Here is a 25,398-nt window from a genome sequence, read left to right as displayed (position 1 = left end):
CTTTATTATTCGTGAGTGAAGGACAGCTAACCTCATCAACAAGACAAATGACAGAAATTAAAATAGCTGCCTTTAGAAAAAGACTGAGTTGAATGACCTCCGTAGCTAAAATTAAACATGCCCCCCAGGGAGTATGGAAGGGAAGATTTGTCAGTATGCCTGACTCTAGTCAGCCCAATCTATCTGCTTAATGGGCCACAGTTAAATCATCAGAGTACTGGCAAGATTAATTACAACTTGTCAATGGCAAATAATATGTGCATGTGGTCTTCACATGATCATCTTTAACACTGAGAGCTCCTTCAAAGCCCCAGTTTAGGATTAACTTTATGCAGTGATTCTATACTATGCCTTGTTACCATGACCTCAAACTTCTCATCAAAGGGCAGGGTTGAGTAACTTGCCCATAGCTTAGAAATGATGGAGCTGACATTTGAACCCATGTAGTCTGACTCCAGAGTCCATGCTCTTTAGCCACTCTCTAGATTGTCTCTCTAACAGTAATGGCAACAGTGACAGGTGTGGTAGGAGCTGCAATTTACTGAGGGCTCATGCTGCAAGAGGGACTGCCCTCTTTACTTGACATTCACCATGTCATTATACAGTGTAGCTCATTACCCCATTTAACAGATGAACACATGGTGACAGGAAAAAGAGGGAATTGATGAAAGGATAAGAAGGAATGTGAACTCAACAGTCCAAGCAGGTTTATTGCTAAACTTGAGAGGGACCCCTTTGCTCTGGCCAGCAGAACAAAGGAAAAAAAGGGTCTCACAGGAAAAGAGGCTTTTTGTGGCTGGGTTTTTTGATGGGCTCTTTAGGGGAGGCATCAGGGAAAGGTGGGCTTGTGGCTTGCTGACGTGTCCTCTCGGAGGATGCTTGTAGCCTGGGTAAGATGACACCTAGGTCTCTCTGAGATGGTGGGTGGGCTTATTCAAAAGGCGATACTCAGGTCAGGATTCTATAACATGGCATCTCAGGAAGATTAAGAAACACAAATAGTAACTCACCTGGATTTGTCAAAAAGCCCACACTCATAAACAAAGATAACTCAGAAACATTAGAAGAAGTAATATTTATTTGATTCTACTTCTTAATCTTGATTCTTCATTCCATGTGACTCCTGGACCAGTGAACATGGGCTGCTACTTTCAGTTTATTAAAAATTTAATTTCATACTTACTATTATATTTCACTGAAGCTGGAGTCCAATCCAAATTCATGTTAATAAACTAGTGCTCTGTTTTATATTATTCATATAGAACTTTAAGGCTTTTAAAAATTAATACAATTAAAGAAATCTATCAAAGAATTACTTTGCAAAACCAAAGTGTATTGGAAATATTGAGCTATTACTTCTCCATTAAAAGAAAGAAATTAGGTTCCTAAACTTTACAACTCAAGGTTCAAACTTTTAACTTGAACACATATAAGAACATTTCAATTTATTACTGGTGGTTAGAGGAGCAAAGAGGTTGTAGTCAGCTATCAAAATCAGAAGGAATTTAATCCCATAGCCTAGAAAAAAAGTCAATGCACATAATAAATCCATTTCTATCACATTTTATATTATGCCAAGCTTAAAATGATTGTATTACCGAATGATACATGCTAATTAGACATTATTTATTCTTATTTTAGGGATACTATGACACCATGGATGCTGGTTACATGGATGAAGAAGGCTATCTGTATGTTATGTCTCGAGTTGATGATGTAATCAATGTTGCAGGTCACAGGATTTCTGCAGGTGCCATTGAAGAGGTATTGATGAATATTGATCTTCTATTCCAGGTAGTATTTAGGAAGAGAGCTGAACAGAACTGCAAATATCAAGGTTGTCATTGCACCAGGCAAATTACCATACCCTTTATTTGAAGCAGACACTAGGTTACTCCAGTGTCTTTCACCTCATTCCTCAAGTAAATCTTGTTCTCCACACTCTCCCATCCATACCTGGGTGGTAGTGAGGAATTTTAAGCACTTACATCAATTAATTTTTTATGGAGGAGCCTATATATATTGGCTTCTAATTCTTGCTACTTGATTGCCTCTAGTTTTTTAGTTATTTTCGTGCTTGATAAACCAGGTTTGCATATAGACTTTAAGTGGTGTGCAATTTAAACATTTTATTGTACTCTTTAAATCCTGAGAGTTTTCTTCCAATGCAAGTTAAAGTCCTCAGAAGACTTTTTAAAACCTTTTGTCATTTTTCACATTTACATAGAGTAAAATCCACTTTTCTGCTGTACAATACTGAGTTTTTATACTTACATAGATTTTTGTAACCATCACCACAAACAGGAAACAGAAAACAGTGAACATTGCCAGAGAATTCTCGCATAACAGCATCTTTGTACTCTGACCCTCTCCATCCATAACCCATGGTAACTACTGATTTTTCTCTCTTCCTCTGTTTTTGCCTTCTCTGGAATGTCATATAAATGGCATTAACACATCATGTGTTCTTCTGAGACTGGGTTATTTCACTTAATTATACATTGAGATCCATCCATGTTGTTGCATATATCAATAATTTGTCCTTTTACATTGCTGTGTAGTATTCTATAGTGTAAATATACAAACCAGTTTCTGTATGCATGTACACTTAAAGGATATTTGTATTATTTCCAGTTTGGGACAGTTATAAATAATGTTGAATTATATATTCACCAACAGGTTTTTGTGCAAAAATTAGTTTTCATTTCTCTAGGATAAATACCTATAATTAGTTTCTTGGCTTACATGGTAAGTGTATGCTTAGGTTGATAAGAACTTCTCAGACTGTTTCCCAGAGTGGCCATGTCATTTTATATTCCCACAAGAAGTGTTTGAGTTATCTATTTCTTCCCATTCTTCCTCTAAACCATTCTAATAGGTGTGTAATGGTATCTCATTGTGATTTAATATGCTTTTCTCTAATGATGAATGATACTAGGCATATTTCATGTGTTTATTTGTCATCCATAGAACTTCTTTGGTAAAATATCTTTTAAAATTTGCCCTTTAAAAATTTTGGTTGTTTATTTATTGTTTAGTTTTGAGAGTTTTTTAGATATTCTGGATACAATTCCTTATTCTGATATGTGATTTGCAAATACTATCTTCCAGGTTGTGGCTGGTCTTTTTATTCTCTTAAAGCTGTACTTAATAGAGCAGAAACCTTTTTCATGTTGATGAAATCTAGTTCACAGTTGTTTTCTTTTACAGATCATGATTTTGACATACCTAAGAACTCTTCCCTGACCCAAGGTCATAAATATTTTCTCCTTTGTTTTTACCTAAGAATTTTATTGTTTTTTTTTACATTTAGTTTATTGTTTTACATTTTATATCAGTTTACATTTACGTTTTGACTTATTTTTTTTTGTATATGGTGTAAGATGTAGGTTGAGGACATTTTTTTTTTAACATGGATACCAATTGTTCTAGCCAATATGTTGCAGAGACTGCCCTCTCTCCACTGAATTCCTTTGCACACTTGTGAAAAGTTGGTTGGTAATATCTGAGTGGGTCTATTTCTAGGGTATCTCTTCTGTTCCAATTATCTCTATGTTTGTCTTATTACCAATTCTATTCTGACTTAATACTGTAGTTTTATAGAATCTCTTTAAGTTAAATACTATGCACATTTGCATTTCATTTTCAAAATTGCTTTAGATATTGTAGTTCCTTTACCTTTCCATATATATTTTAGAATGAGCTATACTAAACTTAAATAAATCCTGCATGGACTTTAATTGGGCTGTGTTAAATCTATAAATTCATTTGGGAAAAATTGATATCTGAACTATAGTGAATTTCCAATCCATGAACTTTTTATGTCACATCTCCATTTATTTAGGTAATTTGGATATGTTTCGTTGATGTTTTCTAATTTTTAGTAAAAAGATTCTGAACATATTTTGTTAGGCTTATACCTAAGTATTTAATTTTTTTAGCTATTGTAAATAGATTTTTAAAAAACATTAGTTTCCACATTTTCATTGCTAGTGGGTAGAAATACTATTGCCCTTTTATGAATTGATGCTTAATGTATGGATTCCTTGAAATTTCCTATGTAGACAATCATGTCTGTGAATAGAGATACTTTTATTGCTTTCTTTCTAATCAGAATGTCTTCTATTTCTTTTTCACACCTTCTTGAACTGGCTAGAACTTCCAGTATGATATTGAATAAGAGTGCTGAGGGCAGATACCCTTGTCTTGTCCCTGATCTTAGGGTAAAAGCATTCAGTATCTTACCATTAAGAATGCTTTTACCTTGTAGATTTCCTTTATTAGATGAGGATGTCTCCTGCCATTCCTTATTTTATGAGTTTTTTTTTTAAATCTGGAGTGAATGTTGAAATTTGTCAAATGCCTCCTTGCTTCTATTGATAGGGCCATGTGGCTTTTCTTTTAAGAATTGTGTTGATTATGGTGAATTATGTTGATTAATTTTCAGCTGTTCAGCCTTGCATTGCTGGATAAACCTTACTTGGTTACAATATATTATTGTTTTTACATATTGATTTTTTAAAAATCTATGGTGATTTTCCTTGTTCTGAAGTTGGCTCTGTGTGGTAGTGATATAGTCATTACAAATCTTTTTTGAAAAGTGGTTGAACCATTTATCTTTTTCCATCCTTTCATTTTTAATCTGCCTGGATCATTTTGTTCCTTGTGGACTTACAAATAGCCTGTAGTGTGGTTTTGTTTTTATTTTTATCCATTCTGACCATCTCTGTTTTAAATGCTATTTTTAGACCATTTACATTTAAATGAAGCATGTATGTATTTGTATTTATGCCTACCAATTTATCATTAGTTTTCTTTATGCCTTTTCTCTTTTTCATTCCCTCCATATCTCCTTTTCTACCTTCTTTTAAGTCATTCAGTTCTTTTTTTTATTTTTGTACCTTCTGTTTCTTTGCTGGGAACTTCTGTTTCTACTCATTCCAAGAGTGCTTGTCCTTATTCTTGAGCCATGGTTACTGTTAGGTTTTTAATACTTATCTTTGTTAATTTTATCTTGAATGTGTAAATGAGGTGTTCTGGGTCAAAAAAAGAGTTCCTAATAATAAGCATGTCATCACTCTATTAACTCACGTCCTACCCCAGGTGAATAAATGAGAGCCTATTGGAAGTTTCCAACATAAATACCTAGGTATTGCATAGATGAGAGACAAGGAAAACGAATTTTTCTCTACTTATAAAGAGGGAGGAGAAAGCTGTCTTCCACTCCACCTCAAAGGATCTCCTTGGAAACCTAATGGCCTAAATCTAAACTCCAGCTCTTTGCTATGTAAATAAAATCTCTCCACGAGCCTGATAATCCTGTGTGTCTCAACTCTTTTTTTTTTACATTTTTTATTAAGGAATTATAGATATACAAAGGTTTCACATGAAAAACACTGTGGTTACTACATTTACCCATATTATCAAGTCCTCACCCATACCCTAATGCAGTTACTGTCTATCAGTGTAGGGAGATGCCACAGATTCACCGTTTGCCTTCTCTGTGCTACACTGTTTTCCCCGTGATCCCCGACACCATGTGTACTAAACATAATACCCCTCCATCCCCTTCTCCCTCCCTCCCCTCCCACCCTCCCACATTCCTCCCTTTTGGTAACCACTAGTCCCTTCTTGGAGTCTGTGAATCTGCTGCTATTTTGTTCCTTCCGTTTTGCTTCATTGTTATACTCCACGAATCAGGGAAATTATTTGGTATTTGTCTTTCTCCGCCTGGCTTATTTCACTGAGCATAATGTCCTCCAGCTCCATCCATGTTATTGCAAATGGTAGGATTTTCTTTCTTATGGCTGAATAGTATTCTATTGTATATATGTACTGCCTATTCTTTATCCATTCATTTACTGATGGACACTTAGGTTGCTTCCCTATCTTGGCTATTGTAAAAAGTGCTGCAATAAACATAGGGGTGCATATGTATTTTTGAATCTGGGAAGTTGTATTCCTTAGGGATATTCCAAGGAGTGGGATTCTGGTGTCAAATGGTATTTCTATTTTGAGTTTTTTCTTTTTCTTTATTTTTATATTTTGGAATCATTAATCTACAATTACATGAGGAACATTATGTTCACTAGACTCCCCCCTTCACCAAGTCCCCCCCACATACCCCAGTAGTCACTGTCCATCAGCATAGTAAGATGCTGTAGAATCACTACTTGTCTTCTCTGTGTTGCACACCCCTTTCCGTACCCCCCTCACATTATACATGCTAATCGTAAGGCCCCCTTTCTTCTTCCCCCCCTTCTCCCTCCCTTCCCACCCATCCTCCCCAGTCCCTTTCCCTTTGGTAACTGTTATACCTTTCTTGGGTTTTGTGAGTCTGCTGCTATTTTGTTCCTTCAGTTTTCTTTTGTTCTTATACTCCACAGATGAGTGAAATCATTCGGTACTTGTATTTTTCCACCTGGCTTATTTTACTGAGGATAATACCCTCTAGCTCCATCCATGTTGTTGCATATGGTAGGATTTGTATTCTTCTCATGGCTGAATAATTTTCCATTGTGTATATGTACCACATCTTCTTTATCCATTCATCTACTGATGGACTTAGGTTGCTTCCATTTCTTGGCTATTGTAAATAGTGCTGCCATAAACATAGGGATGCATCTGTCTTTTTCAATTTGGGCTGCTGCATTCTTAGGGTAAATTCCTAGAAGTGGAATTCCTGGGTCAAATGGTATTTCTATTTTTAGTGTTTTGAGGAACCTCCATACTGCTTTCCACAATGGTTGAACTTATTTACATTCCCACCAGCAGTATAGGAGGGTTCCCCTTTCTCCACAACCTCACCAACATTTGTTGTTGTTTCCCTTTTGGATGGTGGCCATCCTTATTGGTGTGAGGTGATATCTAATTGTGGTTTTAATTTGCATTTCTCTGATGCCTAGCAATGTGGAGCATCTTTACATGTGTCTGTTGGCCATCTGAATTTCTTCTTTGGTGAACTGTCTGTTCAGCTCCTCTGCCCATTTTTTAATTGGATTGTTCACTTTTTTGTTTGTTGAGGTGTGTGAACTCTTTATATATTTTGGATGTTAACACTTTATCAGATCTGTCATTTATGAATATATTCTCCCATATTGTAGGATGCCTTTTTGTTCTATTGATGGTGTCCTTTGCTGTACTGAAGCTTTTCAGCTTGATATAGTCCCACTTGTTCATTTTTGCTTTTGTTTCCCTTGCCTGGGGAGATATGTTCATGAAGAAGTCACTCATGTTTATGTCCAAGAGATTTTTGCCTATGTTTTTTCGTAAGAGTTTTATGGTTTCATGACTTACATTCAGGTCTTTGATCCATTTCGAATTTACTTTTGTGTATGGAGTTAGACAGTGATCCAGTTTCATTCTCTTACATGTAGCTGTCCAGTTTTGCTAACACCAGCTGTTGAAGAGGCTGTCATTTCTGTATGTCCATGGCTCCTTTATTCTATATTATTTCACCATATATGTTTGGGTTAATGTTTGGAGACTCTATTCTGTTCCACTGGTCTGTGGCTCTGCTCTTGTGCCAGTACCAAATTTTCTTGATTACTGTGGCTTTGTAGTAGAGCTTGAAGTTGGGGAGCGAGATCCCTCCCACTTTATTCTTCCTTCTCAGGATTGCTTTGGCTATTTGGGGTCTTTTGTGGTTCCATATGAATTTTAGAACGATTTTATCTAGTTCATTGAAGAATGCTATTGGTATTTTGATAGGAATTGAATTAAATTTCTAGATTGCTTTAGGCAGGATTGTGATTTTGACAATATTAATTCTTCCTATCCATGAGCATGGGATGTGTTTCCATTTATTATTATCTTCTTTAATTTCTCTCATGAGTGTCTTGTAGTTTTCCAAGTATAGGTCTTTCAGTTCCTTGGTTAGGTTTATTCCTAAGTATTTTATTCATTTTGATGCAACTGTGAAATGAATTGTTTTCCTGAATTCTCTTTCTGCTAGTTCATTGTTAGTATATAGGAATGCAACAGATTTCTGCATATTAATTTTGTATCTGGCAACTTTGCTGAATTCAGATGTTAGATTTAATAGTTTTGGAGTCGATTCTTTAGTGTTTTTTATGTACTGTATCATGTCTGCAAACAGGGACAGTTTAACTTCTTCCTTGACAATCTTGATGCCTTTTATTTCTTTGTGTTGTCTGATTGCCATGGCTAGGGCCTCTATTACTATGTTGAACAGAAGTGGGGAGAGTGGGCATCCCTGTCTTGTTCCTGATCTTAAAGGAAAAGCTTTCAGCTTCTCACTGTTCAGTATAATGTTGGCTGTGGGTTGTCACATATGGCCTTATTATGTTGAGATACTTTCCCTCTATACCCATTTTGTTGAGAGTTTTTATCATGAATGGATGTTGAATTTTGTCAAATACTCTTTCTGCATGTATGGAGATGATCATGTGGTTTTTTTGTCCTTTTTTTTGTTGATGTGGTGGATGATGTTGATGGATTTTCAAATATTGTACCATTCTTGCATCCCTGGAATAAATCATAACTTGATCATGATGGATGATCTTTTTGATGTATTTTTTAATTCGATTTGCTAATATTTTGTTGAGTAGGTTTGCATCTATGTTCATTGGGGTATTGGTGTGTAATTTTCTTTTTTTGTGGTGCCTTCGCCTGCTTTTGGTATTAGAGTGATGCTCGCCTCATAGGATGAGTTTGGAAGTATTCCCTCTTCTACTGTTTGCAAAACTTTAAGGAGGATGTGTATTAGGTCTTCACTAAATGTTTGATAAAATTCAGCGGTGAAGCCGTCTGGTACAGGAGTTTTTTTCTTAGGTAGGTTTTTGATAACCAGTTCAATTTCATTGCTGATAATTATTCTGTTCAGATTTTCTGTTTCATTCTGGGTCATCCTTGGAAGGTTTTATTGTTCTAGAAAGTTGTCCATTTCTTTTTGGCTTACTAGTATATAATTTTTCATAGTATTCTCTCATAATTCTTTGTATTTCTGTGGTGTCCATAGTGATTTTTCCTTTCTCATTTCTGATTCTGTTTATGTGAGTAGACTCTGTTTTTTTCTTGATAAGTCTGGCTAGAGGTTTATCTATTTTGTTTATTTTCTCAAAGAACCAGCTCTTGCTTTCATTGATTCTTTCTATTGTTTTATTCTTCTCAATTTTATTTATTTTGCTGTAATGTTTATTATGTCCCTCCTTCTACTGTCTTTGGGCCTCATTTGTTCTTCTTTTCCTAGTTTTGTTAATTATGAGTTTAGACCATTCACATGGGATTGTTCTTCTTTCCTGAGGTAGGCCTGTATTGCAATGTACTTTCCTCTTAGCACGGCCTTCACTGTGTTCCACAGATTTTGTGGTGTTGAATTATTGTTGTCATTTGTCTCCATATATTGCTTGATCTCTGTTTTTATTTGGTCGTTGATCCATTGGTTATTTAGGAGCATGTTGTGAAGCCTCCATGTGTTTGTGGGATTTTTCATTTTCTTTGCATAATTTATTTCTAGTTTCACACCTTTGTGATCTGAGAAACTGGTTGGTGCAATTTCAATCTTTTTGGATTTACCAAGGCTCTTTTTTGGGCCTGGTATATGCTCTATTCTTGAAAATGTTCCATTTGCACTTGAGAAGAATGTGTATTGTACTGCTTTTGTTTGTAGAGTTCTGTAGATGTCTGTTAGATCCATCTGTTCTAGTGTGTTGTTCAGTGCCTCTGTCTCCTTACTTATTTTCTGTCTGGTGGATCTGTCCTTTGGAGTGAGTGAGTGGAGTGTTGAAGTGTCCTAGAATGAATGCATTGCATTCTATTTTCCCTTTTAATTCTGTTAGTATTTGTTTCATATATGTAGGTGCTCCTGTGTTGGGTGCATAGATATTTATAATGGTTATGTCTTCTTGTTCGATTGACCCCTCTATCATTATGTAATGTCCTTCTTTGTCTTTTGTGACTTTTTTTGTTTTGAAATTTATGTTGTCTGATACAAGTACTACAACTCCTCCTTTTTTCCCTATTAGTTGCATGAAATATCTTTTTCCATCCCTTCACTTTTTTTTTGGTATAATCTACAATTACATGAGGAATATTATGTTTACTAGACTCCCCAATCACCAAGTCCCCCACATAAACCCCATTACTGTCACTGTCCATCAGCATAGTAAGATGCTGTAGAATCACTACTTGTCTTCTCTCTGTTGCACAGCCCTCCCCATACCCTCCCCTGCATTATACATACTAATCATAATACCCTCTTTCTTCCCTGACCCCTTATCCCTCCCTTCCCACTCATCCGCCTGAGTCCCTTTCCCTTTGGTAACTGTTAGTCCATTCTTGGGTTCTGTGAGTCTGCTGCTGTTTTGTTTCTTCAGTTTTACTTTGTTCTTATACTCCACATATGAGTGAAATCATTTGGTACTTGTCTTTCCTCCACCTGGCTTATTTCACTGAGCATAATACCCTCTAGCTCCATCCATGGAGTTGCAAATGATAGGATTTGTTTTCTTCTTATGGCTGAATAGTATTCCATTGTGTATATGTACCACCTCTTCTTTATCCATTCATCTACTGATGGACACTTAGGTTGCTTCCATTTCTTGGCTATTGTAAATAGTGCTGTGATAAACATAGGGTTACATATGTCTTTTTCTAATTGGGCTGCTACATTCTTAGGGTTAGATTTAATAGTTTCCTGGAATTCCTGGGTCAAATCATCCCTTCACTTTTAGTCTGTGTCTATCTTTGGGTTTCAAGTGTGTCTTTTGTAGGCAGGATACAGATGGGTCTTGTTTTTTTTATCCATTCAGTGACTCTATGTCTTTTGATTGGTGCATTCATACCATTTATGTTTAGGGTGATTATCGATAGGTATGTACTTACTGCCATTGCATGCTTTCAATTCATGGTTAGCAAAGGTTCAAGGTTAACTTCCTTACAATTAAGAGTCTAACTTAACTCACTTAATATGCTATTACAAACACAATCTAAAGGTTCTTTTTTCTCCTCCTTTTTCTTCTTCCTCCATTCTTTATATATTAGGTATTATATTGTGTACTCTTTGTCTTTCCCTTGATTGACTTTGGGGACAGTTGATTTAATTGTGCATTTGCTTAGTAATTAGCTGTTCTACTTTCTTTACTGTGGTTTTATTACCTCTGGTGACAGCTATTAAACCTTAGGAACACCTCCATCTATAGCAGTCCCTCCAAAATAGGCTATAGAGATGGTTTGTGGGAGGTAAATTCACTCAGCCTCTGCTTATCTGGAAATTGTTTAATCCTTCCTTCAAATTTAAATGATAATCTTATTGGGTAAAGTGCTCTTGGTTCAAGGCCCTTCTGCTTCATGGCATTAACTATATCATGCCACTCCCTTCTGGCCTGTAAGGTTTCTGCGGAAAAATCTGGTGATAGCCTGATGGGCTTTCCTTTGTATGTGATCTCATTTCTCTCTCTGGCTGCTTTTAACAGTCTGTCCTTATACCTGATCTTTGCCATTTTAATTTCTACATGTCTTGGTGTTGTCTTCCTTGGGTCCCTTGTGTTGGGAGATCTGTGCACCTCCTTGGCCTGAGGAACTATCTCTTTCCCCAGATTGTGGAAGTTTTCAGCAATTAACTCCTCAAAGACACTTTCTATCCCTTTTTCTCTCTTCTTCTTCTTCTAGTCCCCCTATTTTGCGAATATTGTTCCATTTGGATTGGTCACACAGTTCCCTCAATATTCTTTCATTCTTAGAGATCATTTTTTTTTCTCTGCACCTCAGCTTTTTTGTATTTCTATTTCTATTTTATTCATCATCTCCTCCACAATTTCTAGTCTGCTTTTAAAACTTTCCATTTTATGTTTTATTTCTGATACTGTGTTCTGTAATGATTGAATCTCTGACTGGAATTCTTTTCTGAGTTCTTGAATATTTTTGTACCTCCATGAGCATGTTAATGATTTTTATGTTGAAATCCCCTTCAGGAATATTCATGAGGTCGATGCCATTTGATTCTTTCTCAGGAGTTATATTCATAATTTTACTTTGAACCAGGTTCTTTTGGCATTTCATATTTTTATATGGTGCCCTCTCGTGCCCAGAAGCTCTACTCTCTGGAGCTGCTCAGCCCCTGAAGCAATGTTGGGGGTTGCTGGAGAGTGTTATTGGTGCCTGGGGGGAGAAAAGAGCTGTTTCCTGCTTCCTGGCTGCTATGCCTGTCTCCACTGCCTGAACCAGTGTGCCGAGCACACAGGTATAAGCCTCTGTGCTTTGCATTTGTAGTTGCTGTAGACAGATCTTCCCTCTGGTTGGCCTAATCCCAGGGTAGGGTTTGCTGGTTTGCAAGCCAAGTGGGGCTAGCTGGGAGAGAGGTACAGTAGGCTGTGAATCACGGATGGGGTCCTTGGGGCTGTGTATCCAGCCAGGGAGCTAGAGTGCCTGAAGATCATGGAAGTTCCCAACCTGCTGGGCAGAGTGCACCTGGACAATTTTGTCTACCTGTCCTTTCTCCTGAGCAGTAAGCTCTGTGCAATCCTTGCCCCTTTAGCAGCCCTCTTGCTGTTAGGAAGTCTCTCAGACTGCCTGCCTTTCTTTTGTCCCAGAGCAGCTGGATATGGATCCCTGCTTTCCACAAGTAGTTGGAATCTCAGTTTCTCCAGGAATTCTGCCTGTCTTAGCTTTCCAATTCCCTAATCACAAGAGTACCATGCAGGCACCATGAAATGTAGGTTTGTGCTCCCAGAGCAGATCTCCGGAGCTAGGTGTTCAGCAGTCCCAGGCCTCCACTCCCTCCCTGTTCTGTTTCACTTCCTCCCACTGGTGAGCTGGGGTGGGGGAAGGGCTTGGGTCCCGCTGGGCAATGGCTTTGGTATGTTACCCTGTTCCATGAGATTTATTCTTTTGTCCAGGTGTATGCAGTCTGGTGCAGTCCTCTTTCCTGTTGATTTTTCAGGATTAGTTGTATTAATTATATTTTTGTATTATATGTGGTTTTAGGAGGAAGCCTCTGTCTCACCTCTCATACTGCCATCATTAATCCCCAGTCATTATTCTTTCTCAACTCTTAACAACTTAGAAATATCTCCAGGTTCTGAAGCTTCATCTTTTTTGGCATATTTAAGAAGGTATTGAGCCAAGCTGCCTTGTACCTTGGGAGTTTAACCTAGGGATCTACTCTAGGCTAGAATAATTTGGCCCTCCCAGGTAAATTAGGAAAGTGTTATTATTTTGTCAGAGCAGCCCAATTAGCTAGACAAATAGCTATAAATCAAGTTCTCATGGTATTTGAAGATTCTCAGGTGGCTTTTTTACAGGAGCAATGAGAAGTCCAAGAAAGTTTTATTCCTCCACAGTTAGAATTGCTACATTAAAATGTCTGTCTGATAATTCTAATATTCAGGTCATTTTGGGTTAGGCATCTATTAATTGCCTTTTTTCATAAGAGGTATTTAGATTTTCTTGATTCTTTTTATGTCCAGAAATTTTAGATTTTATCTTGTATATTTTGGATTTTACATTCTGAGCTTCTGGATCCTGTTTACATCATCTGGATTTGTGTTCATGTAATTATTTATTTTAGCAGGAGGTCAACCAGTTAAGAGCAGGTTATAGTTCCTTATCCAGGTGCATGGACTGTGCAGTGTCCATTTAGCATTCAAAGCTCTCTGCAGAACTGTTCCGGTCCATCTCTCTCCCAGAGGCCGATGTGAAGCTCAAGGTAAAGCAACTTCAAAGTTTTTGCTGTGCTGACACTGAACTTCCAGGATCTCTCAGGGAGGGCGGGGAGTCCCTGGGGGCTCTATTCCCCAGGACGCACCACCCTGGGATAGCAAAGAAGGAAAGGGAGAGGGCTCTGTTGCTCATATTCACTGGTGTAGGTGCAAAGAGATTGCAAGGTCGCCACATCACTGTAAGGAGGAGGGGGGCACTGCTTCTTTGCTGGTGTTCATCTGGAGTCAAGAGAATAAAATAAAAATCATTCTGTCTCCCAGCCCCTCTGCTCGTTTTCCTGAACTCTGGCTAAGCACAGCAGGCATTTCTTGGAGATATTCCTGTGTGCACTCATTGGAAATTCCACATTTTGGGCTACCCTAGCATCCAGGCCTGAGTATAGGAGACAAAACAAACCATTATAAATAATAAAATCCAAAACCTTCAAACAAACAAACCCAAACAGGGAGCTCACCATCAGATTCTCTCTCACAGGCTGACAGTTCTGATTGCACCTTCTGATCTGTATTTTAACTCAGAGTTTTTTACTGCCATTAGTGGAAGTGAATGTGTTTATTCCATCTTTTCAAAGAACCAAATCCAGAATAGCTTTTAAATGGAGTGGGGCAAACTATGGTATAAACAGGAGGGAAAAAAAAGTTTATAGTAGTATGATTAATAATTCAGCGGGGTCAGAATATGCAGAATCAAGTTTAGTTCTCCTTCCTGTTAGCTTTTTTCTTTCTTTTCAACAGTCAATGTGATACTATTTGAGCAGAAAGAAAGAAATTTTTGTAATGTTTTGGAACATGTAGCTTTTGTGTGCTGTTATATTATCTTGTTCTTGAACTCTTTGAATGTTGTGATAGCCTGAAATTGAAATTTATGCTTCATATATTCTGGGGCATTGGCAATAGGTGGTTCTGATTGCATGAACCTTCAGTTTTTGCTTGTAGGAGATTACCTCCCACAGTCACCATGATTTCTGGCAGACTCCGCCAATCAGAATATGGAGGGTACTTATGCACTGCTCTCATTATCAGTTAAAATTATTATCTCCTTTACTTATGGAATGAAAAGAGAAGTATCAACCTATTTGAAAATATACTGTGTTTCAAGTGTTCCCACTGATACCTTTCCCACTGTATGTAACAGCGAGTGAGGCAGGCAAAAGATAGGCAGTTAAAATGGCAAAACTGAAAAAAATATGCCAGAATCAATGGCATCTAATGGAATTTTGTCACTGAGTCTTGGAGTACTTACAGCACATTAACTTCTCAGGCTTCATGCCTTTTTGAAGTGAATGTCTCCCTCTATATGAATTAAATGATTACCTCTTTATTATATATTTATATCTAATACAGAAATTAATATTCCTATTCACAGAATGGTTGTCTTCTCTATCTTGGAATCTATTCAAAAGTTGTGACCTAATATTCTTCACTTTTTCCCAACCCTAGAAAAATTGCTTAACAAATTGATAATTAAGGTGGATGTAGATGATGTAGATGTTTATATTGATAATTGAACTAGTTTTTATTAAAGGGCCAAAACCTTACTTTATTTTTCAGTGTTTTCCAGTAATCTCAAAAGTGAATATTGGATTTCCTTTTGACTTTTTGAAATAGGGTTTGAGGGTCTTACTCCATTGGAAGTTGCATTTGTAGAAATTAAAAACAGACTGATGCTGTGTTTGCACACAGTGAAAGTATCCATATGTTTCCAGTTTCTCAAAGTGAAGACTGACAAAAGACTAAACCAAGCAAATTCTATTAAGATGACTACATCAAAAACATTTCAGGGAACTCTGTGTTCTTTTTTATTATTCTCACAAGAAAACAGAATCTTAGAATAGCTTTTATAAATGTAAGAGGACATTATCCTTGCAGATCCCAATACCTTCTGTAACTATTAAGCAATAATTATATCTATTTGTACATCTGATTAATCTCTGAAGGCCTAGTGTCTAGCTGGGCACTTGGGTACTTTGGTGGAAGTTCAAGACCTTCTTCAGAAAACTGAGTCTGAAACTGAGCTAGTTCAGATCCTGTAAGCCAACATTACTGGGAGCCAGTGTGGTCCTTCTTACTCTGTTCCCTTTTACTATTGGGAGCAGGGCTTTTCATGCAAAGAACTCCCCAGGAACAAACTGTGCTCCCTGGTTTTATTCTTTAACTTGCAGCTTAAGTTTCGGTTTGTTGAACAATCTTACTACTATTCTTGGAAACTTGGAAACTGGTGTTAAATATTTCACTTAAAGCCCAGGGCCATGTTCACGTACAGTCTGTGAACCTTTTGAAGGTTGTTCCGACCACAGCATCATGGTTTGTTTTCCAAGTTAGCTGTTTTGTTTGCTATTTTAGGAATGATTTCTTCAAGAATGAATGTATTTCCATAAAGTGCATATTCAACAAAGATGTTATGCAATTTCACTTCTAACCACTAACCAACATAAAATGACTACTGGATTGTAAAAGCGTTGAATATTTTCCTGAGCACTGTGATGAATATTGATGAAGATACAGAATCTCACAGTTTCCTTGATGACTCCAATGTCAGAGGAAAGAAAAAAGCATTTCCTTTCCCGCCACAGAGACAGTCTCTCACTAAGGATGTATCCTTGTATTTCATGAGGGTGCCTGATTTAAGCTGATTTTTCTAAAATTAAAACACATACTGAGAAATCTGTATAATTTAGCCCAGTAAAACCATGAAACCTTTCAAATCCACTAAAATGTACACAAAAATAGAAGGACCCTAGAAACAATGATTGATAGCCATTTACCAGGCCTATTACCATACTTATTTATTCACTTTTGGTGAGACAAATACCATTTTTTTAAATTTAAGTATCATTTAATACAATCTTGGTTTCAAAGATACAACACAGTGGTTCAACAGTTACCCATATTATTGAATCCTCACCCCCACTAGTGCAGTTACTACCTGTCAACATAGGAAGATGTTACAGAACCATTGGCTACATTTTCCATGATGTACTACCATCCCTGTGACCAACTTCTATTATGACTGAGGATTTTTGTGGCATTTTATCCCTCTAACCCTCCCCACCCACCCATTCCAACTCCTCCCACATAGTACGCACCAGTAACTTTGCAATGTATGTGAGCCTACCGCTCTTTTGTTCATTTTGTATTTTTATATTCCACAAATAACTGAAATCATATGGTAGTGTCTTTCTCCACCTGGCTTATGTCACTGAGCATAATAACCCTGTAGGTCCATTCATGTTGTTGCAAACAGGAGGATTTCTTTTTTATGGCTGGATAATATTCCACTGTGTATATGTACCACCTCATTTTTATCCATTTATCTATTCATGGGCACTTAGATTGCTTCCATAATTTGGCTATTGTAAATAGCAATGATAAACATAGGTGTGCATATGTCTTTTTGAATCAGAGACTTTGTTTTCTTTGGGTAAATTCCTAGAGGTGGAATTACTGGGTCATATGGTATTTAGTTTTTCGAGGAACCCCTATACTGCTTTCCACAGTGGTGGCACTAATTAACAACAGTGTAGGAGGTTTCCCTTTTCTCCACATCCTTGCCAATACTTATTATTTCTTGTCTTTTGGATAGTGGCCATTATAACTGGTGTGAGGTGATATCTCATTGTGGTTTTGACTTGGATTTATGAGATGCTTGGTGATGTGGAGCATCTTTTCATGTGCCTGTATTTTCTTTTTAGAGAAATGTCTGTTCAAGTCCTTTGCCTGTTTTTTAATCAGGCTACTTGTTTTTCTGGTATTGAAGCATGTGAGTTCTTTATATCTTTTGGATGTTAACCCTTCATCAGATAAACTATTTATAAACATATCCTCCCATAGTGTAGGTTGCCTTTTTGAGAACAAAAACATGGTGTCCTTTGCTGTGCAGAAGCTTTTTAGTTTCAGGTAGTCCAGTTGTTCCCCTTGCTTAAGGAGATACGTTCAATAAAAATATAGACACACACTCATACTTATGTTCAAGAGATTTTTGCCTATGTTTTCTTCTGAGAGATTTGTAGTTTCATGTCTTACATTCAGGTCTTTTTATACCCATTTCAAGTTTACTTTTGTGTATGGAGTTAGACAGTAATCCAGTTTCATTCTCTTGCATGTAGCTGTCCAGTTTTCCCAACACCAGTTTTTGAAGAGACTGTCTTTTCCCCATTGTATATTCATGGCTCCATTATGATATAGTAATTGACTATATATGTGTGGATTTATATCTGGGCTGTCTATTCTGTTCCATTGATCTATAGATTTGTTCTTGTGCTGGTACCACACTATTTTGATTACTTACCTTCACAGTATAGCTTGAAGTCAGGGAGGCACCGTACTTCCAGCTTTGTTCTTCTTTCTCAGGATTGCTTTGGTTATTCAGGGTCTTTTGTGGTTCCATATGAATTTTAGGATTATTTGGCCTAGTTCATTGAAAAATGCTTACAGTATTTTTATAGGGATTACATTGAATCTGTAAATTGCTTTGGGAAGGATGGCCAGTTTTACAACATTAATTCTTCCTATCCATGAACATGGGATGTATTTCCATTTATTGGTGTCTTCTTTAATTACTGTCATGGGTGTCTTGTAGTTTTCAGAGTACAGGTCTTTCATCTCCTTGGTTAGGTTTATTGCTAGGTATTTTATTCTTTTTGATGCAGTTATAAATGGAACTATTTTCCTGATTTCTCTTTCTGCTAGTTTGTTGTTAGTATGTAGGAATGCAACAACTTTCTGTGTATTAATTTTGTATCCTGCAACTCTGCTGAATCTAATTATTAGTTTTAAAATGTTTTTGATGGGGTCTTTAGGGTTTTCTGTATGTAATATCATGTCATCTAGAAATAGCGACAGTTTAACTTCTTCTTTACTAATTTGGATGCCTTTTATCTTTTTATATTGTCTGATTGCTGTGGCTAGGAACTCCAATACTATGTTGCATAAAAGTAGTGAGAGTGGACTTTCATGTTTTGTTCCTGATCTTAGATGAAAAGCTTTTAGCATTTCACCATTAAGTATGTCGTTAGCTGTGGTTTTGCCATATATGACTTTTATTATGTTGAGGTGCACTACCCTCTAAACCCATTTTGTTAAGTGTTTTTATCATGAATGGATGTTAAATATTGTCAAATGTTTTATCAGCATCTATTGAGTTGATCATATGGTTTTTATCCTTCTTTATGTTAATGTAGCATATGGCATTCATTGATTTACAAATATTGTACCATCACTGCAACCCTGGAATAAATCACACTTGGTCATGATGGATGATACTTTTGGTGAATTTTTGAGTTCAGTTTGGTAATATTTTGCTGAGGATTTTTGCATCAATTTTCATCAGAGATAATGGCCTGAAATTTTCTTTTTTTGTATTGTTCTTGTCTAGTTTGATATTAGAGTGATGCTGGCCTCATATAATTAGTTTGGAAGTATTCTCTTCCTCTCTACTTTTTGGAATACCTTAAGGAGGATGCGTATTAGCTCTTTAAATGTTTGGTAGGATTCAGCTGTGAAGCCATCTGGTAATGGACTTCTGTTTGTTGGGAGTCTTTTGATCACTGACTCAAATTGTTACTGGTAATTGTTCAAATTTTCTGTTTCTTCTTGGGTCAATCTTAGAAGTTGTACTTTTCTAGGAATTTGTCCATTTCTTCTAGGGGCTCCCAATTTATTTTCATAGAATTCTCTAATAATTTTTGTATTTCTGTGTTATCTGTTTTGACCTGTTTTTGTTACTGATTTTGTTTATTTCTATTCTCTCCCTTTTTAAATCATAAATCTGGTTCTGGGTTTTCTATTTTGTTTATCTTCTCAAAGAACCAGCTCTTGGGTTTCTTAATTTTTTTCTATTGTTTTATTCTTTTCTATTTTACTTATTTCTGCTCTGATCTTTGTTATGTCCCTCCTTCTACTAACTTTGGGTTTCATTTGTTCTTTTTTTTCTAGTTCCTTTCTGTGAGTTTAGAGTATTTATTTGGGATTGTTCTTGTTTCTTGAGGTAAGCCTGTATTGCTATGTACTTCCCTCTTACAACCACTTTTGCAGCTTCCCACAAATTGTGAACTGTTGCATTTTTGTTTTCATTTGTCTCCAGGTATTGCTTGATTTCTGTTTTGATTTGTTCATTGATCCATTGATTATTTAGAAGGATAATTTTCAGCCTCCATGTGCTTATGGGCTTTTCTATTTTTTGTGTGTAATTTATTTCTAGGTTCATACCATGGGTGGTCTGACAAGTTGCTTGATACAATTTCAATCTTTTAAAATTTATTGAGGCTCTTTTTGTGGCCTAGTATGTGATTTATTCTGGAGAACAGAACATGTACACTTGAGAGAAATGTGTATCCTGCTGCTTTTGGGTGGAGTATTCTGTAGATATCTGTTAAGTCCATTTGATCTAATGTGTCATTCAGTGCCTCTGTTTCCTTAATTTTTTCTGCCTGGTTGACCTATTGATGTAAGTGGTATGTTGGTTTCCTAAAATGAATGAGTTGCATTCTATTTTCCCCTTTAATTCTGTTAGTATTTTTGTTTTTACGTATTTATGTGTTCCTGTATCAGGTGTATATATATATATTTGTAATGGCTATATCCTCTTGTTGGACTGACCCCTTTATCAATATGTAATGTCTTTCTTTGTATTGTACTTTCTTTGTTTAGAAATCTATTTTGTCTGATGTAAGTACTGCTACTCTTACTTTTTTCCCCTATTATTTGCATGAGATATTTTCTTCCATTCCTTCACTTTTAGTCTGTGTATGTCTTTGGACATGAAATGAGTCTTTTGTTGGCAGCATATAGATGGGTCTTGTTTTTTTAATCCATTCATCCATTCTGCTACTCTTTGTCTTTTGATTGGTGCATTTAGTCCATTTACATTGATTATAATTATTGATGGGTATGTATTTATTGCCATTTAGTAATTGTTTTCTGGTTATTTTTGTAATTCCTCTCTGTTCCTTTCTTCCTCTCTTATACCATTCTCTTGTTATTTGATGGTTTTCTTTAGTTTTCTGATTGAATTTCTCTTTTTTTAATTTTTTATGGCATTTTATAGGCTTTAGGTTTATAGTTACCATGAAGTTCATGGATAGCTTCCTGACTATATAACAGTCTATCTGTATAACTATACTTTAAGTTGACAATTGCTCTAATTCTAAAACAGTCTAAAAGTAGTTCCTTTTTATTTTCTTCCTTCTCCATACTTTATGTATTCAATGTCAGAATCTGTATTTTTTGTGTTTAGTTGAATGATTTTGTGTACATTTAGTTGGCTTACAACTTTTGTTTTAATTTCACACTAGTTTGGCAAGTAACTGGTCTACTTCCTTTACTGTGGGTTTATTTTCACACCTGAAAGCTATTTAGGCTTAAGAACATTTCCATTTATAGAAGTTCCTTTAACATATTCTGTAGTGCCAGTTTCATGATTACAAATTCCTTCTGCCTTCCTTTATCTGGGAAATACTTAATCTCTCTTTCAAATTTGAATTGTAATCTTACTAGGTAGAGGGTTCTTGGTTGAAGGTCCTTCTATTTCAATATATTAAATATTTCATGCCACTCCCTTCTGGCCTGTAAAGATTCTGCTGAGAATTCTGCTGATAGCCTGATGGGGTTTCCCTTATAAATAACCTTTTTTTCTCTCTCTGGTTGCTTTCAATATTCTCTTCCTATCCTCAACATTTGTCATTTTAATTTTCTATGTCTTGGTGGTGTCTTTCTGGGGTTCTTTTTGTTTGGGGCTCTCTGTGCTTCCATGACCTGAGTGTCTATTTCCTTCCCCAGATTGGGGAATTTTTCAACAATTATTTCCTCAAAGAGACTTTCTGTCCTTTTATTACTCTCTTCTCCTTCTGAGATCCCTATTATGTGAATATTGTTTCATTTGGAGTTGTCACAGAGCTCTCATCATTCTTTCATTCCTAGAGGTTCTATTTTCTGATTCTCAACCTCATTGTGTTCCTCATCTTTAATTTCCATGCCATTGATTGTCTGCTCAGTTTGCAGCAATCTATTCATTCCCTCCATTGTATGTTTCATTTCAGTTACTTTATTCTTCAGCTTTCACTGGCTCTTTTTCAGCTCTTCTGTCTCTTTGTTGAAGTCCTCCCTGAGATCAATAGTTTTCTGCAGATCAGTGATCATATTTATGACTTTAAAATCTTTATCAAGATGTTTGGTGATCTCCGTTTCACTTGGCCCTCTTTCTTCTCATGTAGTTTTGTTTGGAACATATTCCTCTGCTTCTTCATTTTGTCAGGGTTTCTGTGTTTCTTCCTTTGTATTAGATGGTTATGCTGTGCTTCATGGTCTAGAGAATAATGGTTTTATGAAGAAGACATCCTGTGGTGCCCAGAAGCTTGGGACTGTTTACTGTCCTTTGTGGTGGAGCCCCAGTAGCTGTTGTTGGGCTATAGGCAGGGCTGCCTTCCTGTCTGTCTGCTAGCAGTAGTCTATCTCAGTCCACAGCAGATGGCAGTTTGCCTTAGCTCGCCCAACAGAGCAGTCAAGCTTCTGTTGAGATCATTGTGGGTGCAGCTGATCTCTGCCCTGAAGTAGTGGTAGGGCTGCTGGGCTAATGCAGTGAGTGGGGCAGTCTTGGACTCTGGGCAGTCACCTAGCAAGGAGTTGCACAGCAGTGTGGTGGCAGAGGTGGGCTGTCTGAGAGGAGGAAGGAGTGCTTGGAGCTGGCTTCTGCAGGCACCACCTTAATTGGGCTGGGACTTACCTAAGAAAGCTAGGAGAGACTCTCTCTGTCTAGTAGGCAGCAAAGTCTGACATGGCTGGGCCAAGAAGACAGGTGCACAGCAATGTGCCGCAGGGCTTGAGCCCCCAGCCTGGAATGTTTGAGGCTCCCAAAGGTGCCTGACCTGTTGGGCTGAAGGAGGCTGGGGAAGTGTTATCTCCCTGCCCTTTCCCCTGTGGAAAGCACTCTCTGGCACCTCTCTGGTACCCCTCCTACTGCTGGCAAGTCTTTCAAACTGCCACCACAGTTTTTGGGTCTCAGAGTACTGATGGAGCATGCCTGTTTTCCATAAGTGGCTGCTGTCTCAGCCTCCCAGAATGCTTCAACTGTCCCTGGTGTTTAGTCTCTCTAATCACCAGAACTCAGTGTATTGTAGACTTGTGTTCCCAGAGCAGATCTCCAGGGCTACGTGTTCAGAGTTCGAGTGCCTCCGCCTTCCCCACTCCATTCCTCGTGCCTGTGGGCTGTGAGGGGGAAGGGCTTGGCTACCATTTGACTGTGGCTCTGCCACTTTATACACTTCTCTGTGTGGTCTTCTTTCCTTCCCCAGGGGTGGATGGGCTGTTCTGCAGTCTTCAGGTCATTTTCAGGCTTTCTTGTGTTTGCTGTGGTCACTTCCATGGTGTGCGTGGGAGAGGTTTGGGCCTTGCCTTCCCACTCTGCCATCTTTTTTTCCCTCAACCTAGGACAATTACCTTTTAAGTTGTGTCATTTTTTTTTGTACTTAAATATTTGTTAACCCCAACCAATTTATGGATTTTGTATGGAGGGACTATACAAATGGGGCTTTCAATTTTTTCCCCCCTATAGGACATTTGTTTGGCTTCTATCCCTTCAATGATTTTTCCTTTTCAATGATTTGGTTGCGGGAATAAGTATCTGCAGATATTATTTGTTGGGCTAACATAGAAAGCTGCTTCTCTTCCTTCATGGCATCTTTTTAATACTGATAGATTAATAAAGTTTATTATATACTATAATAATAACCTTCATTTAAAGATGACACAGAATTCCAGAAAATTATTATGCTTCTTATAGATTTTTTAAGAATTTATCCACATCAAAAATGGGAACCTTTGCTTTTATTGGGAATTGTGTAATATATTTCTTCTGATTTAAGATATTCCTTGCCCTTGTAGAAAACCAGTCTACACTTTCTTATCCACTTCTGAAAACAGTAAGACTGAGGATGGAAATGTGATGAACTTAAACTAATAAGACAAAAGAATGGCAAACTAGAAGTTTGATATTTAATTTAGTTGAAATTACAGTCATATTGGTTAGGTTACAGTGAACACTAAAATAAATAGTTTTTTGATGATTAAAACTCTGTTTAGGCAGATAAAAGTGTTTTTCTCTACTCATTAAGGGAATACTAAGTTGGAATTGCAGGATTAGACCTACCAAGTCTTTATTCTATCTGCTATGGACAAAGATTCCCTTCCATGGACTAGTGACTATTGTAACTATCAAAACAAATCTCTGGCTATAAAATTTGTCTGTAGGCTCAACATATGGACCTAAAAGTAAATAAGACCTTGACAAATGGGAAGGCTATTGGATGCACTTTAGAGTTCATAATGAAGCAGTGGGAGAGATGATATTTTATGGCCTGTATGATATGTATTTTGCAGAAGATTTTTAGGCCCAACTAATAGAAAGAGAGTGTGGACCTCTCTACCTCAGCGATGTAACAAATATAACATGTAATACAAAAATCATTTATTTAACACATACTACTTCAATACTATAGGAGTTAAAATTACATGGATGGCAGCTCTTACAACTCAGATGGTAATGATAGGATACAGGACAAATGGCAGTTGAATGCTTAATTACGGGCAATGTGACATAGTGCACTGGGTTTGTACTAAGCATTCTAGTTGTTCATTGAGTTTCCAGGAGTTCAGAGAAGAGAAAACTCATTTTCACTTGAATTAATTAGAAGGAAAAAAATGCTCCATGGAAACTCTGGGACCCAAAACTGGCATGTCCCAGATTCTTTTGGTTTTTCTCCTGTCCCTCTGGCTGTGCCCTCTTAGTTTAATTTCCAGCTTCTCTTATTTCATGTAGCCATTAGATTTGGGGGTTCTTTAAGGCTTCCACTCTTTTACTCTTTCCTTCCCTCCTTCCCACTACTTCCTCCTGAATCATCTTATCCATGTCCATAGCTTTCATTAGCATACATTAAAGACATCTGAAAGTGCAGGTTAAGACTATCCTCAGACCTGACTATCTCTGTTTGGATGCCTCCAAGCCACATCACTGCAACATCTCCAAGACTTACGCATTCTCCTGCCTCCCGTGAGCCCTCACTAGCCTTTTCTGGCTTAGAATGTGGTGCCACTAACCAACCAGCTGCTCAAGCCAAAACCCACAGAATCCCCCTTAGCTCCTCTGCCTCCTCTAAAAAGACTCTAGAATCTTCATGCCCACTAATATACCCTTGGTCCACTCTAGTAGCCTCTCAGGTGATTTCCCTGGACAAACTGTGATATTCGCCATCAACAACCCTGTATTTTTTCTCCACGGTGAAACTTTTTTGAAGTTTGTTTTTCAAAACCCTCTCTGAAATGAAAGAAGCCAATATGAAAGGCATAGACTGTATGATTCCAACCATGTGATATTCTAGGAAAGGCCTTGGAGACTTGCAAGATAACAAACAAACATCAATGTTTCCAAGGGTAAGTGGAAAGTAAGGGATGAATAGGCAGAGCTTGAGGTTTTCACGGCAGTGAAAACATTCTGTGAAATACTGTAATGGTGGACACATATGACAAACCCACTGAATGTACCAAGAGTGAATGTACTTGGTGTGAAGCTGTGGACCAGAGTGATAATGGTGTGTCAGTGCTGGTTCACAAGTGTAACAAATGTAAGCATTCTGGTGAGAGCTTTTGATAGTGGGGGAAGCTGTGCATATATGGAGGCAGGAGGCATAAGACAACTCCCTCTATATTTCACTCAATCTTACTGTGAATA

General features: G+C 37.2%; 1 protein-coding gene across 7 annotated transcripts in view; it reads left to right on the top strand.

The window, feature by feature from the left end:
- ACSS3 (acyl-CoA synthetase short chain family member 3) overlaps window positions 1–25,398 on the top strand; it is a 159,191-nt gene that overhangs the window by 124,037 nt on the left and 9,756 nt on the right. For all 7 annotated transcript variants that reach the window (XR_012121986.1, XM_073214804.1, XM_073214802.1 and 4 more), the window contains one exon: window positions 1,642–1,764. Coding sequence is in view for 6 of the 7 variants with exons in the window: in XM_073214804.1 (XP_073070905.1) it covers window positions 1,642–1,764 (123 nt within the window). In the remaining variant the exon portion in view is untranslated. The remainder of the gene's footprint in view (window positions 1–1,641; window positions 1,765–25,398) is intronic.

The sequence above is a fragment of the Manis javanica genome, chromosome 10 (assembly GCF_040802235.1).
Source record: "Manis javanica isolate MJ-LG chromosome 10, MJ_LKY, whole genome shotgun sequence".
NCBI lineage: Eukaryota > Metazoa > Chordata > Mammalia > Pholidota > Manidae > Manis > Manis javanica.
This window is presented reverse-complemented; position numbering and strand designations above follow the sequence as displayed.